The sequence below is a fragment of the Myxine glutinosa genome, chromosome 7, assembly GCF_964187855.1.
Source record: "Myxine glutinosa chromosome 7, kmMyxGlut1.1, whole genome shotgun sequence".
NCBI lineage: Eukaryota > Metazoa > Chordata > Myxini > Myxiniformes > Myxinidae > Myxine > Myxine glutinosa.
Genome location: NC_136267.1, coordinates 174,763,534 through 174,779,264, shown reverse-complemented (window position 1 = coordinate 174,779,264; position 15,731 = coordinate 174,763,534). Strand labels below are relative to the sequence as shown.

At 53.3% G+C, this 15,731-nt stretch overlaps 1 protein-coding gene across 1 annotated transcript in view; it reads right to left on the bottom strand.

Moving 5' to 3' along the window:
* LOC137431849 (electroneutral sodium bicarbonate exchanger 1) overlaps window positions 1-15,731 on the bottom strand; it is a 211,964-nt gene that overhangs the window by 9,898 nt on the left and 186,335 nt on the right. Inside the window, exons 21-22 of the mRNA XM_078782766.1 lie at window positions 10,754-10,822; window positions 10,468-10,641 (exon numbers count right to left, since the gene is read on the bottom strand). Coding sequence (XP_078638892.1) covers window positions 10,468-10,641; window positions 10,754-10,822 — 243 coding nt within the window. The remainder of the gene's footprint in view (window positions 1-10,467; window positions 10,642-10,753; window positions 10,823-15,731) is intronic.

Here is a 15,731-nt window from a genome sequence, read left to right as displayed (position 1 = left end):
TGATGGGCTCCTGTGTCCCTCAAAACCCTAACCGGTCTTGGGTTAGTCAAGTCTCCCTTGAGTGAGACCAACCCCTCATAAATAAATGGTTGGTAACTCTTCTGTGGGCGATTTCTTACGTTTGCCATCGCATTCGGAGTTGTACTAGTCGGACTCCGCTCTGGGTCTTCCCTTTTCATGAGGTAACAACTGGACATCAAGTGTCCAGGTTTCTTGCAAAACGCGCAAGTAGGCCCGGAGGAAAAACTCGTGGTCTGCCTCGGGCCCCCCGAAAAATAAGTTTGTCTTGGGCCCGCAGCCCTCTGATTTCGAACAGGTGGGGTATCCGCGTTGTCCCCATAATCCTCTCGAGGCCGCCGCCATGTATTGTCGTTCTCCGCACCTGCTGTTCCCCACCTCCCCTGCGGAGATCTAGGCGAGGAGTTAGGTTCGTGGACCCCTATCTGGTGGGTTAAGGCATAATCATCTGCCAGGGTGGCTGCGTCCCACAACTTCGGTACTTTCTTTTCCTGCAGGTACACTTTGATGTCCTCGTGGACACACTGTTGAAATTCCTCCACCAGCATCAGGTCACGCAATGCTTCGAAGTCGTTCCCGACTCCTTTTGACTCACACCACCGATCAAACATGTTTTCTTTCACTCTAGCAAACTCCACATGGGTCTCACTCTCCCTCTTCCTGGCATTCCTGAATTTTTGCCGGTAAGCTTCCGGAACCAACTCATAGGCTTTGAGGATGTGCTTCTTCAATACCTCATAATCTGCACATTGGTCCATTGGTAGCGCCGAATAAATCTCTTGAGCTTTTCCCACCAGCACACTTTGCACTAGTATGGTCCAGGCCTCCTCCGGCCAGTTTAACTGTCGAGCCACTTTCTCAAAGTGTGGAAAAAATTTAGCGACTTCCTTTTCACTGAAGGGTGGAACCAGCCTCACATGTCTGCCCACATCCCAGGTGTTCTGGCTAGGTGTCGACCCCGTCAGCAAGGGTGGTACCTCTCCCCGTTCTCTCATTAACTCCAGCTCCTTGAATTTAATTTCTTGCTGAAGCTCCATGTCACGTTCCTTTAATTCCCTTTCTGCTTTTCTCTCCTCTGCTTCGAGGTCCCTTGCAGCTCTCCTCTCCTCTGCTTTTCTCCCTTCTAACCTTTCCTGGAGTTCTCGTTCCACTCTCCTTTCCTCTGCTTGTTTCTCTTCTCTCCTCTCTTCTGCTTTCCTTTCTTCTTCTGCTCTTTCCTTTTCTGCTTTCCTTTCTTCTTCTGCTCTTTCCTTTTCTGCTTTCCTTTCTTCTTCTTTAATCCGTTCCTGGCTCCGTAATTGCAACTCCAGTTTCCGGAGCTCAACGTCTTCTGGTTCTTCGGGTAGCCACTGCCAGGCTAACTCGTCCCATGTTCCTAATCCCACCATAGACTGTATCACCGTGGTCTGCAACTCTGCCTTCCTCAAATTAGTTCGGACCTCCAAGTTAAAATGTTTGGCCAATTTCAAGAGGTCCGCTTTTAGTAACGCTCGGAACTGTGCCTCACTAGGTGTTACCGCAAAGTTCTGTACAACAAACGCCATGGTGACTATCGTTAACACCTGTTAACCTTCACCCAAGACTTTACCACCATTTCTCAAAAATTTACCAATTAATAATTAATTAATAAATTTTAATTAATAAAAACTATTATTTTATTATGTTATACAATTTTAAATCCCGGACGTAGATCCAATTGCGAATCCGCAAATCGTAATTTGGACGAGCCCCCAATTCTGTTACGTGGTCCTCCCGGTGACTACCTGGTCTCGGTGACCCCCGGACCGTGAGAGGAACTCCGCCAGAAAGATTTATTATGTATGCACTTTAGTAACGCAATCAATATGAATTCCAACCAAGAAAAAACCCCACACCAAGGATCCGGAATAATCAATGATATATTCCCCGAGCAATCAACCATCAACAATCAGCAATCAATAGTACAAAGATGTAAACTCATCTACATTAACTCTAAGATGGCCATCTTATACATTCCTCACGTGAGCCCCACTCCCGACTCCCTCCGTGGTCAATGTCTCTCACAATGTCTCCGTACTCCTGTAGTTCGATCTCCGCATGTGGGCGGTTGAACGGACCCTTCCTGACGTGCTTTCACCGGGCACGTCCCGTACCGGGAACAACGGCTGCAGCGCGCACCTCCTGGCCAAGCAAAGCGGGTAATGTAAAGCAGGCAAAGCAACACGCGGCTTGCCCAGCGCGCGCGGCCCAAGGTGCGACCCGTACGCGGCCTTGTAGACGGCGAGGCGAACTGTGCCAGCTGCTGGGTTCCGTGCACGAACCCACAGTGACTTGACGTGTCAAAGGGTAGTTACACGTCCCGGTAACTCCTCTCGCCAGACGGGCTTTGAAACGCCGATTCTCTGACGTTGCTCAATCGATACTGCCCGCGTCCGAACTCGGCGAGGAAGAAGAAGAATCGTCGCTTCTCCAGGACCTCGTGTCTTTTCTTCTTCCGTTTCCGGTCTCCTTTTTCCCAGAAGGGCTCCTGACCCTTTAATCACAACAACCTTTAATCGAGTCCACATTGATAAGCAAAGACCTGAATAGTATTTCACATACATTCACATAAATATGTAACACCACCCTCACATGATCTCTCCCTCTCACGATACCTCTCTCTCTCTCGATCCCTCTCTCTCGCAATGTCCACCTCTTGTTCCCACCCTCACATGATCTCTCCCTCTCTCAATCTCTTCCCCACGTGACCTCTTCCCTCACGATCTGCCCCTCTCGCAATCTCGCCTCACTCGATCTCCACCTCTCTCGATCTCCACCTCTCTCGATCTCCACCTCTCTCGATCTCCCCCTCTCGTGATCTCTCCCTCTCATGGTACTTACCTCTTGCGATACCTCCCTCTTGCGATGTCCACCTCTCGTGATCTCCACCTCTCTCCATACCTTCCTCTCTCGATCTCCCCCTCTCTCGATCTCCCCTTCTCGCGATGCCTTCCTCTCTCGATCTTCCCCTCTAGAGATACCTTCCTCTCTCGCTCTTCCCCTCTCGCGATACCTTCCTCTCTCGATCTTCCCCTCTCGCGATCTCCGCCTCACGTGACCTCCCCCTCTCGCGATATCCCCCTCACGTGATCTCCCCCTCTCACGATCTCCGCCTCACGTGACCTCCCCCTCTTGCGATCACCCCCTCGCGATCTGCCCCTCTCGCAATGTCCCCTTTCTCGATCTCCACCTCTCTCGATCTCCACCTCTCTCGATCTCCACCTCTCTCGATCTCCCCCTCTCATGATCTCTCCCTCTCATGATACTTACCTCTTGCGACCTCTCCCCTCGTGATCTGCCCCTCTCGCAATCTTCCCTCTCTCGATCTCCACCTCTCTCGATCCCCACCTCTCTCGATCTCCACCTCTATCGATCTCCACCTCTCTCGATCTCCCCCTCTCGTGATCTCTCCCTCTCATGATACTTACCTCTTGCGATACCTCCCTCTTGCGATGTCCACCTCTCGTGATCTCCACCTCTCTCCATACCTTCCTCTCTCGATCTCCCCCTCTCTCGATCTCCCCTTTTCGCGATACCTTCCTCTCTCGATCTTCCCCTCTAGCGATACCATCCTCTCTCGATCTTCCCCTCTCGCGATACCTTCCTCTCTCGATCTTCCCCTCTCGCGATCTCTGCCTCATGTGACCTCCCCCTCTCGCGATCTCCCCCTCACGTGATCGCCCAATCTTGTGATCTCCGCCTCACGTGACCTCCCCCTCTCGCGATCTCCCCTGCATGTGATCTCCCCCTCTCTCGATCTCCCCCTCTCTCGATATCCCCTTCTAGCGATACCTTCCTCTCTCGATCTTCCCCTCTCGCGATACCTACCTCTCTCAATCTTCCCCTCTAGCGATACCTTCCTCTCTCGATCTTCCCCTCTCGCGATCTCCGCCTCACGTGACCTCCCCCTCTCGCGATCTCCCCCTCACGTGATCTCCCCCTCTCGTGATCTCCGCCTCACGTGATCTCCCCCTCTCTCGATCTCCCCTTCTAGTGATACCTTCCTCTCTCGATCTTCCCCTCTCGCGATACCTTCCTCTCTCAATCTTCCCCTCTAGCGATACCTTCCTCTCTCGATCTTCCTCTCTCGCGATACCTTCCTCTCTCGATCTTCCCCTCTAGCGATACCTTCCTCTCTCGATCTTCCCCTCTCGCAATACCTTCCTCTCTCGATGTTCCCCTCTCGCGATACCTCCTCTCTCGATCTTCCCCTCTCGCGATACCTTCCTCTCTCGATCTTCCCCTCTAGCGATACCTTCCTCTCTCGATCTTCACCTCTCGCGATACCTTCCTCTCTCGATCTTCCCCTCACATGATCTCCCCTCATGTGATCTCCCCCTCTCGCGATCTCCCCTCACGTGATCTCCCCCTTTCGCGATCTCCCCTCACGTGATCTCTCCCTCTCGCAATTCACCCCCTCACGTGATCTCTCCCTCTCGCGATACCTTCCTCTCTCGATCTCTCCCTGCCTTGATCTCAAGAAGAAGACTATTTCCAAAACATTAGGAGGTTGATGGTAAAACTTTGGGATTTTTCATGCAAGGAATTCAGGTAACATACTCAAACATATAAAATGAGGTGGTAATCACCAGTGAATTTCACATTAACTGCCTCAGCTAACAGTAGTTGAGCTTTGTAAGAAGGAAACTTAGATGCTCTAAAATTTCCTTTTGAAAGGGTTGTTTGAATACACTGAAGGAGCTGCGCTCCAACGCGAGTCGAAAGAATTGACGCGACCAAAGACGGAATTCGTCCGAGTTGCTTTATTGAAACAAAACAGCTCAGGTATTCTGACAAGCCCGTTTATCGGGCAGCAATATATATACACATTTATGCCGGGGCGATTACCCGGGAAAACCGAGACCGGGCATGCCCGGGTGTCAAGGGCGAGTCCTGGAAAGGCGAGTCTGGACATGCCCGGGCGTCCTGGACGCGGCCTGGCAAGTCGAGGCTGGGCGTGCCCGAGTGCTCTGGGCGAGCCCTGGAAAGGCGAGAGCGGGCATGCCCGGACGCTCTAGGCGAGCCCTGGAAAGGCGAGTCTGGACATGCCCGGGCGTCCTGGACGCGGCCTGGCAAGTCGAGGCTGGGCGTGCCCGGGCGCTCTGGGCGAGCCCTGGAAAGGCGAGAGCGGGCATGCCCGGGAAAGACGAGACTGGGCGTGCCCGGGAGGTTCGGGCATGCCCGGGAACAGTGAGTCCGGGCATGCCCAGGAGAGGCGCGTCTGGGCCCGTCCGGACCAGCCCGGCGTGGCGATCGCGCCCTGGCCGCGTCCTAGCAGGTGCAAGGCGATTGTGTACATTCAGCGGGAACCGCTACACACGCCCCTCCAGAATAGACCTGCACCGGCAGGGTCAATTTAAGGGGGGTCCGGATGACCCGGCCGAAGCGACCCCTGGAGGGTCGTGGGGGGGGGGGGGTCCGATCTGGTGGTGGGTGGTCGAGCGGGGGGAACTGTGGACGGGGGGCGGCCTCGCCGCGGAGGAAGGGCCAACCGTGGTGGTCGGTCGACGTCCACGTGCGCCGGTTTGAGGCGGTCCACAGAGATCCGGTCCGGCCGGCCGCCGACGTCGACGACGAAGGACTTGTCGCCCCGTCGCAGGACCCGGAAGGGCCCGTCGTACGGCGGCCGGAGTGGCCCCCGGTGCACGTCATGACGCAAAAAGACGTACTCCGCTGTGCGAAGCGCCGGGGGGACGTAGGACTGGGGGCCACCGTGGCGGGACGTTGGCACGGGGGCAAATCGTCGGGCGGCCTCCTGGAGGTCCGAGCGCTGGTGTGCGGCGGACCAGGGACTGGTAGCGTTGGGCACGAACTCGCCCGGGACGTGGAGCGACTGGCCGTAGATGAGCTCGGCGGCGGACGCCCGGAGGTCCTCCTTGGGGGCCGTGCGGAGGCCCAAAAGGACCCACGGCAGCCGGTCGGTCCAACCGTAGTCCTGAAGGCCGGCCATGAGTGCGGCCTTCATGGAGCGGTGAAACCGCTCGCACAACCCGTTGGCTTGGGGGTGGTAGGCCGTGGTGCGGTGCAGCGTGACCCCCAACGAGCGGGCAACCGCACCCCAAAGTTCGGACATGAACTGTGGGCCGCGGTCGGACGAGATATCTGCCGGTGTGCCGAAGCGCGCGACCCAGGTGGTGATGAACGCCTGCGCCACGTCGGCTGTGGTGGTGGAGGTGAGGGGCACGGCCTCCGGCCACCTGGTGGTCCTGTCCACCATGGTGAGCAGGTGGGTGAACCCCCGCGATGGGGGCAGGGGACCCACCAGGTCCACGTGGACGTGGTCGAAACGCCGTGCAGGCACGGTGAAAGGTGCTAGCGGGGCCTGGGTGTGGCAGTGGACCTTGGGCCGCTGGCAGGCCGTGCAGGCGTTGGCCCAGTCGCGGACGTTCCGTCGAAGGCCGTGCCAGACGAAACGCGCCGACACCAGCTTCTGAGAAGCTTTCCGGCCCGGGTGAGAAAGGCCGTGGATGGAGGCGAAGATGCGGCGCTGCCAGGAAACGGGCACGATGGGGCGAGGCTGGCCCTGGGAGACGTCGCAGAGCAGGACGGTGCCCGCGAAGGGGATGTCGGCCAGGCGGAGGCCCGTGTCCGCCGCCCGGAGGGCCTGCACCGAGGTGTCGGTGGTCTGGTCGGCCGACATGAGCGCGAAGTCCACGCCAAGGTGGACCGCGTTTGCGCTGGCCCGAGAAAAACAGTCGGCCACGGCGTTGTCTTTGCCGGCGACGTGCCGGATGTCCGTGGTGAATTCCGACACGGCGGCGAGGTGGCGCTGCTGGCGGGCCGACCACGGCTCCGTGACTTTGGCCATTGCGTAGACCAACGGCTTGTGGTCGACGAAAGCCGTGAACGGGCGGCCCTCCAGGAGGTGTCGGAAATGGCGAACGGCCAGGAATAGACCGAGCAGCTCGCGGTCGAACGTGCTGTATTTTAACTCGTTCGGCCGGAGTTGCCGGCTGAAAAAAGCGAGTGGCTGCCAAACCCCGTCCACCCATTGCTCATGGACGGCGCCCACCACGTAGTTGGAGGCGTCTGTAGTGAGGGCGATGGGCGCGTTGAGCACCGGGTGAGCCAGCAGCGTTGCGTCGGCGAGGGCCCGTTTTGCGCTCGCGAAGGCCGCGTCCATGGCCGCGGACCAAACAATGTCATGCTTGGCCGGCTTGCCCCGGAGGGCCTCGTAAAGGGGCCGCATGAGCTGAGCAGCGCGGGGCATGAATCGGTGATAAAAATTCACCATGCCGAGGAACTCTTGTAGGGCCTTGATGGAACGGGGACGCAGGAACGTGGTGATGGCCTCGACCTTGGTCGGCAGCGGCACGGCCCCGGTCTTGGTGATGCGGTGGCCCAAAAAATCAACGGTCGTCGTGCTGAAGTGGCATTTGGCCGGGTTGACAATTAAGCCGTGCTCGCTGAGGCGACCGAACAGTGTTCGGAGGTGGAGGAGGTGCTCGGCGCGGGACGTGCTGGCGACGAGGATGTCGTCCAGATAGATGAAAAGAAATGGCAGGTCGTGCAGCACGCCGTCCATTAAGCGCTGGAACGCCTGGGCCGCGTTCTTGAGGCCAAACGGCATCCTCAAAAATTCGAACAGGCCGAACGGCGTGATGACGGCCGTCTTTGGGATGTCGGCCGCCCGGACAGGTACCTGGTGGTATCCCCGTATCAGGTCAATTTTGGAAAATATGACCCGTCCCGCCAAACGGGCGGAAAAGTCCTGGATGTGCGGGATCGGGTTCCTGTCGGGGGTGGTAGCGTCATTGAGGCGGCGGTAGTCGCCACACAGGTGCCATCCGCCCCCCGGCTTTGGCACGATGTGCAGTGGTGAGGCCCACGCGCTATTGGAGCGCCGCACGATGCCGAGGTGCTCCAACGCGTCGAACTCGGCCTTTGCCAAGGCGAGCTTGGCCGGGTCGAGGCGGTGGGCCCTGGCATAGACCGGCGGGCCCGTAGTGGGTATGTGGTGCTCGATCCCATGCGCACTGCGACGGCCGAAAACGTCGGCCGCGTGAGGGCCGGGAATTCCGCGAGCAGGCGAGCGAACTCGTTCGCCGTCGGGAGGGCGCACGCCAGTTCGGTCGGCGCGGAGCTGCTCATCGTGCACGCCAGGGAGCTGAAGGTCTCGGCGTTGACAAGGCGACGACGTTTGACGTCGACCAGCAGCCCGTGCGCGCAGAGGAAGTCGGCGCCCAGCAAAGCCATGGGGACGCAGGCAGTCACAAAGGTCCACTGAAAGCGCTGGCTGCCGAAGCAGAGGGCGACGTCGCGCGGGCCGAAAGTGCGTATGGCCGAGCCATTAGCAGCGACCAAAGAGGGGCCGCAAATGGCGTCCCGCCTGTCCTGCTCGGAGGCGGGTATGACGCTCAGTTGGGCGCTGGTGTCACAAAGGAAACGCCGCCCGGACGCTTTGTCCCGAATAAAAAGCAAGTTGCCGGAGTGGCCGGCGGTCATGGCTGGGAATGAACGCCGGCCCGGCCGTTTCCCGACTTGCCGAATGTGCACGGGGGTCGGCACGTCCGAGCCTTGTGTCCGAACCTGGCGTGGTAATAACACCACGCCTGGTCAGGTGGAGGCCCCGGCCGTCGTGTCGGAAGCGGTCGGCGCGGCGTGGCGGCCGCCAGTTGCACCGGCAGTTCGGCTTCCAACCGCGCAGGGCGCTCGGACGTCGTGGGCGTCGCCTCGGACGGCGGCAGGCTCCAGGTAGCCACGCCGATGTGTAGGCCCGCCGAGGAGATCTTATCGGCTTCCCTGGCGAGGGCGCGGGGATCGGTGATCGACGTGCCAGCCAGGGCGAGGCGTACCGGGTGAGGCAGCTGGCGAAGGAACAGCTCGCGGAACAGAAAATCCGGAGAGTGCTCACCGAGCAACGAGAGCATATAGTCCATGCGCTCGGACGGGCGCGTGTCGCCGAGCTCGGGCAGGTCGAGCAGGTGCCGTGTGCGTGCCGCCGGTGAGAGACCGAAAGCGTCGAGGAGGAGCGTCTTCAGCGCGTCATACTTGTCAGCAGCCGGCGGGTGCTCGAGGAGGCTCAGGGCACGGGCCGTGGTGGCGGAACCGAGCGCTGCCACGACGTGGTGGAAGCGGGTGTCGTCCGCGGTGATGCCTCGCAGGGCGAACTGGGAGTCCGCCTGGGCGAACCAAACAGCCGCGTGAGCCTCCCAGAAGGTAGGCAGTTTAAGAGTCACTGCCGTGTCCATGTCGGTAGGTCACCAGTGAAGGAGCTGCGCTCCAACGCGAGTCAAAAGAATTGACGCGACCAAAGACGGAATTCGTCCGAGTTGCTTTATTGAAACAAAACAGCTCAGGTATTCTGACAAGCCCGTTTATCGGGCAGCAATATATATACACATTTATGCCGGGGCGTTTGCCCAGGAAAACCGAGACCGGGCATGCTCGGGTGTCAAGGGCGAGTCCTGGAAAGGCGAGTCTGGACATGCCCGGGCGTCCTGGACGCGGCCTGGCAAGTCGAGGCTGGGCGTGCCCGAGCGCTCTGGGCGAGCCCTGGAAAGGCGAGAGCGGGCATGCCCGGACGCTCTGGGCGAGCCCTGGAAAGGCGAGTCTGGACATGCCCGGGCGTCCTGGACGCGGCCTGGCAAGTCGAGGCTGGGCGTGCCCGGGTGCTCTGGGCGAGCCCTGGAAAGGCGAGAGCGGGCATGCCCGGGAAAGACGAGACCAGGCCTGCCCGCGAGGTTCGGGCGTGCCCGGGAACAGCGAGTCCGGGCATGCCCAGGAGAGGCGCGTCTGGGCCCGTCCGGACGAGCCCGGCGTGGCGATCGCGCCCTGGCCGCGTCCTGGCAGGTGCAAGGCGATTGTGTACATTCAGCGGGAACCGCTACAACACAGTAATTCCTCGCTTAACGCTGTTTGACACGACGTGATTTCTCTATTACGCGGTTTTTTTTCTATTACATTAGGTACACTTTTTGCACAACACGAAAGGTTCCCGTTATAACGCGGGTTCTAAGCGGCGGTCGCCAACCTTTCTTGCACTGCTCGGCTGGCTGCGAGGAATGATACAACTCGCATCTCAGACCGCTCGCATCTCACCCCGCCATCTTGCGGTGTGACACGTCCTGACCATTGTAACCTTTTATCTAGATTTATTGGGGCCATCCATTGAAATCAATAATGTACTTTCAGTATATCCTTTCCTTATTCTCTCTCTTTGTCTTAATCTTTCTCTCACTCCCTCTCACACACAACCGGCCCTCTCCTTTTACATTATTTCTTATAGGAAAATTGTTTTTGCACACAATTTTCACTTTACACAGTTTCACTCTCACACACAACTTTCACTTTACACGGTTTCACTCTCACACACAACTTTCACTTTACACGGTACTTTTCAGGAACACGTGTACGACCTGAAGTGAGGAATTCCTGTACTGGACAATGTATGCATTTTTAGAGAAACAACTGCATCAAAAATGCACTGACCATCATTGGAAAAACGACGGCTGCTGGTGACACCTTTATGGCCCACAGAAGCGCCAGGCAAGACAGCTGTATAGCGGTGAAGAGATGTGCCTTTCGCAGAGGAACGTGCCGCAGGTAGATGAAGTCTGGTTGATGCTTGGCTGGCATTGCAAAGAGCTTGAGTCGGTCGTAAAACTGTTATGGATGCGGAAGAATCAAAAACAGAACAAAGTACCACAAACACCTGGAAATAGTCAATGAGCATGGAAGCTAGTTGCGACTGCATCAACCAGCACATGTAACTCACCTGGATCCCCTTGAGTGAAGAGACACCCATATACAGAAACACGCCATAAAGAACAGGCATTGGGATGAACTGGCACACACAAACAAACACACGGTAGTTATGCGAATCAGCTCATGAACATTTGTGATATTCCAATTGCAAAGATAATACAATAAAATCAGTGACAAATGATAGTGCGACAGATGGAATTTAAGAAACACGCTTTTATGCAGCAAGCGATCTTTTTTCAGTTGAATGATCAAAACAAAAACTTTAACAAAAAATGGCTACGAATGAAACAACCACTTTACAATTGCCTGATTGCCTCCACCACCGAACGTGGACGAAAATTGTGTTTTCACTATACTACCCCTGTTTGTTTGTGAGCACGATATCTCAAAAAGTTGTGTACGTAATTGGCCGAATCTTGGTGGGCAGGTTGAGTGTATGACAAGGAGGCACCGAGTGCCGTCCCAGTTAACACTTTTATGCCTATGTTTAGATGTGGAATTGCTTGTTAAATATGACTGTGTATATTATTTATTGGAGCGGGATGTTTATTCCAAAAGTTGAACAGAGTAAAAAAGTTGATGGCAACTTATAATATTGTAGTTAGACTCGAAGCTATGTGGGAGTTTGGAAAATTTCTGGTTACTTCTGGATATTGAACCTTCTAGCTGTTATGATAAGTTTATGGAAGGAAGAGCTTTCATGAATGATCTGTCCCTCTCTGAGGATACACAAGTCGTGAAAAATAGGGAAAAGTGGAAAAGGGAAGAAGGGAGAGAAGAAAAGGCAATCATCAGTTGTTTGGCGATGTACTACGCCGTGCCAGATTTCTTTGCTTATCGCTTATGTTTTACCCGTTAAATAAACACAGGTTTGGACAGCACCCAACTGCTGGTTGGACATCGTTCGATTGAAAAATATGAGAGTCTCACGATGCCCTTCAGCTCTGATTTGGTGCTCTGACACAAGGATAACACTCAAAATGTCAGCATTTCAAATTCACATGATTAATTAATTAATTCACATGATTCACATGAATTCACAAATTAATTCACGTGATTACTTAATTAATTCACATGCTTCACATGAATTCACAAATTCACATGATTAATTCATGTGATTAATTAATTAATTCACATGATTCACATGAATTCACAAATTCACATGATTAATTCACATTCATTCATTAATTCACAAATTCACATGATTAATTAATTAATTTGGTGTCAAATTGAATTAATTGAAAAAATTCAAATGTCGGAAATGTTGCTTCACACAGCAATTAGCATACTCTGACCAACCTTGTTCACTGTTCACCTGTTATTCTGTTAACAAACGATGGTAGAGGTGTAGGGCATTTGACTGGTGCATAGCTAGTACATGCAAAGAAGTTGCATGAAAAGGAAGATGTTGCCAGTTGGTTATGTTACGTGCTCCTCCCCAACTCCCTGGTCACGGTGTACCTCCGAGCCCCAAGAGGAGTCACGGCAGAAAAATGTGTTATTCTGTATGTCAAAGATCAATGGTGAATCCACACCAATTGTTACTTACAAACAAATATTGTATTAAGATCACACAAGAATAGCAGTACAACAATAATAGTAATCAAAAGTACAATCTATATATTCTATGATGGTACCATCAGTTTCGTAATATATAACTCACTGTGCTCCAAGTGAGTGAAACAAGACATTCCCAATGTCTCTTTCCCAGCTTCAAACCCAAGTTGATCCCAGTTTCAAGCCAAAGTCGATCCCGGCTTCAAGCCAAAGTCAATCCGCTCCAGCGATCGTCAGAACGATGTCCAATCGAGACCAGAATCCAGTTCGGCTGACAGTCACAGTCACGCGGCCAAAGCTGCACAAAGGCTCCCTCAAGGCGACTGGGAAATCCAAAGGCGCCCTCCATACGACTGGGAAATCACACCCTCGGGTATGGACGTTTCACGGCTCACAGTCGGCGAACCTGAGATTTACCTTCAAAATCCGCGTTGCACACACACACACACCAGATAAACGTCTGAAAGCGGTGAAAACAGCTGAAGCGAAGCAAAGCAACTTTGCTTGACGCGCAAAGCGCGCGAGTCAAAATGGCTGACGGCCCGTTCTCGAGGCGTAATGGCACGACGATGATTCTCTTCGGAATCAATCGCAAAACCTGACACGCAGGTTAATCTGTCACAGCGATAACAACTCTGTCGCAGGAATCCCTTTCCTGGGAAACCCAAAGTTCACTCGTGACTCTTGCTTGCCAATGTTCGCTCCAGACTGCAAAGCAACTATGCTTCTTGTCCGACTTCACTCGCTCCGCCTTCATTTCCCTTCTTCCTCTTCTTCTTCATCCGGTTCCGGTTTCATTTAAAACATTAACTTTTTTTACCTTTTGAAAATAATAATTTCTATTTCCCTCAAACAACAATAATAATAATACATGGAATCAACAATGTTTACAGTTGGTGAAAACCACAACAACAGAAGTGACGAATCCGTAACACTTCCCCCCCCCTGAAGAAAGAAAGTTTGAACATAGTGAAAACTTTCTTTGCAGGCAAAAACTCTTAACAAACAAAACTAAAACTCACACCCAAATCATCAATTCCTGTGAGCAACGATAATTAATATTTCCCAAAATAAAGCAACAAAACATCCAAACAACCTACAGAAATTTCCAAAGTTAGTTCACTCTGGACAAAGCATCAGCAATGACATTGTCCCTGCCCCTTACATGCTCAATTTCCAAGTTGAACTCCTGCAAAGCCAAACTCCATCTCATCAACCTCTGGTTTTTATTTTTCATTTTTTTTATTTGAATGAAGGTTAAGGGGTTGTGATTAAAAATCCAAAGCAAAGCAAATCTATAGCACTTTTTGAACGAGGCCGAGCTGAGAGCCAGGTTTCATGGTGGTTGGGTGGTGAGGCCTGGAAGTATTCACTACATGGATGCCTTTAGGAACGTGGAGTTCACGGGTTAATCCGTGTAGGAATCTTGGCTCGGCTGCTCCTGAGCACTCAGTGCTTCCAACTCTTCTCTTGATCATAAAAATCATAATCACAGTTGTTGAGTCGGGTGCTGTAATCTCGTGAGTAGCGGTCCTCATTCCGGCTACCACGGTAGTAGTCATCCCGTCGAGAGTTGCCAAAACGGCGCTGCTGCTTTGGCATCCTTTGTGTTTTCAAATGTGACAAAGCCAAACCCTCTCGACTTTTGCGTCTCCCTGTCTTTGGTCAGCAGCACTTCCAAGAGTGGTCCATATTTGCCAAAGGTAGAGTCCAAAACATCTTCCCTTGTTTTGAAGTTCAGTCCACCTACAAAGAGCTTGCCAACATTGCCTCCATTCATGACTTGGTGTGCTGACACTTAGTTTCAGGGTACTTGACAAGAAGTGACTGTGCAAAGCGTGACGTCAGTACCTTCTCCTTCTCTTCAGAGCGCTTCCTACCCATAGCACGAGTGGCGGCAATAGATGGAAAGATACCCGGAATCTCCTGCTCTAACTGTGCAGTGTTATTTTCCCTACTAGGCTTTTCAACAAACATCGGATTACCAGAAACGTGACCACCGGCCAAATCATTCCCGATAACAAAAGAGATTCCCTCTACAGGAAGAGTGGCTTGTAAACCTATGGTGACCGGTCCTGACACCAAATCAGACTTCAAATGGATGACATAAAGTGGAGCTTTAACATCTCCACCAACCCCCTGTAAAAGAACACTAACACCAGTTGCCGTCTTCTCTGACAATGGCCAAATGCCCTCAAGCATCAAAGATTGATGTGCTCCTGTGTCCCTCAATACCCTAACAGGTCTCTGGTTCGCTAAGTCTCCATCCAGTGACACAAACCCCTCTGAAATAAAAGGCTTGTAACCCTCTTGAACAAGGTCGTTCTGTGATGCCGTAACTTTGGCATGGGAACCTTCACAAGGCACTGTCCTCCAAGGACGATTTCTCGCGTTGGTCAATGCATTCGGAGTTGTACTAGTCTGACTCTGCTCCTGATTTTTCCTTTTCAGGGCATAACATTGGGACATCAAATGCCCAGGTTTCTGGCAAAAAGCGCAAGTAGGCCTGGAGGAAAACTCGTGGTCTGCCTCGGGCTCCCCGGAAGATAAGTCTGTCTTGGAACTGTAGTCTTCTGATCCCTAAAAGTCGTGGTATCAGATTTGTCCCCATAGTCATCTCTAGGCCGCCTCCATGAATATTTGTTCTCCGCACCTGATTTAACACAACTCCTCTGGCTAACTCTAGGCGGGAAGTTAGGTTTGTGGAACCCCATCCTGTGTGTCAAGGCATAGTCATCTGCCATGGTTGCTGCCTCATACAACTCTGGTGCTTTCTTTTCATCCAGATGTACTTTAATGTCCGCGTGGACACACTGTTTGAATTCCTCCACCAAGATCAATTGTCGCAACAGTTTGAAGTCTTTCCCAATCCCCTTCGAATCACACCACCGATCAAACATGGTTTCCTTCATTCTGGCAAACTCCACATGGGTCTCACTCTCGCTCTTCCTGGCATTCCCGATTTTTTTGCCGGTAAGCTTCAGGGACCAATTCATAGGCTTTGAGAATGGTTTTTTTCACTATCTCATAATCTGCACATTGGTCAATCGGTAAAGCCGAATAGATATCTTGAGCTTTACCCACCAGAACACTTTGCACTAACATAGTCCAGGACCCCACAGGCCATTTTAGCATTTGATCCACTTACTCAAAGTGTAAAAAAAACTTGGCTACCTCCTTTTCATTGAAGGGTGGAACCAGCCTCACATGCCTATCAACATCCCAAGTGTTCTGACTAGTTGTCGAACTAGCCGGCATGGATACGACTTCTCTCCGTTCTCCCATTAATTCCAACTCCTTGAGTTTAAGTTCCTTCTGATACTCCATGTCACGTTCCTTTAACTCCCTTTCGGCTCTCCTTTCCTCTGCTCTTTCCTTTGCTCTTCTTTCTTCTTCAGCTCTCCTTTCCTCTGTTCTTCTCTCCTCGAGAT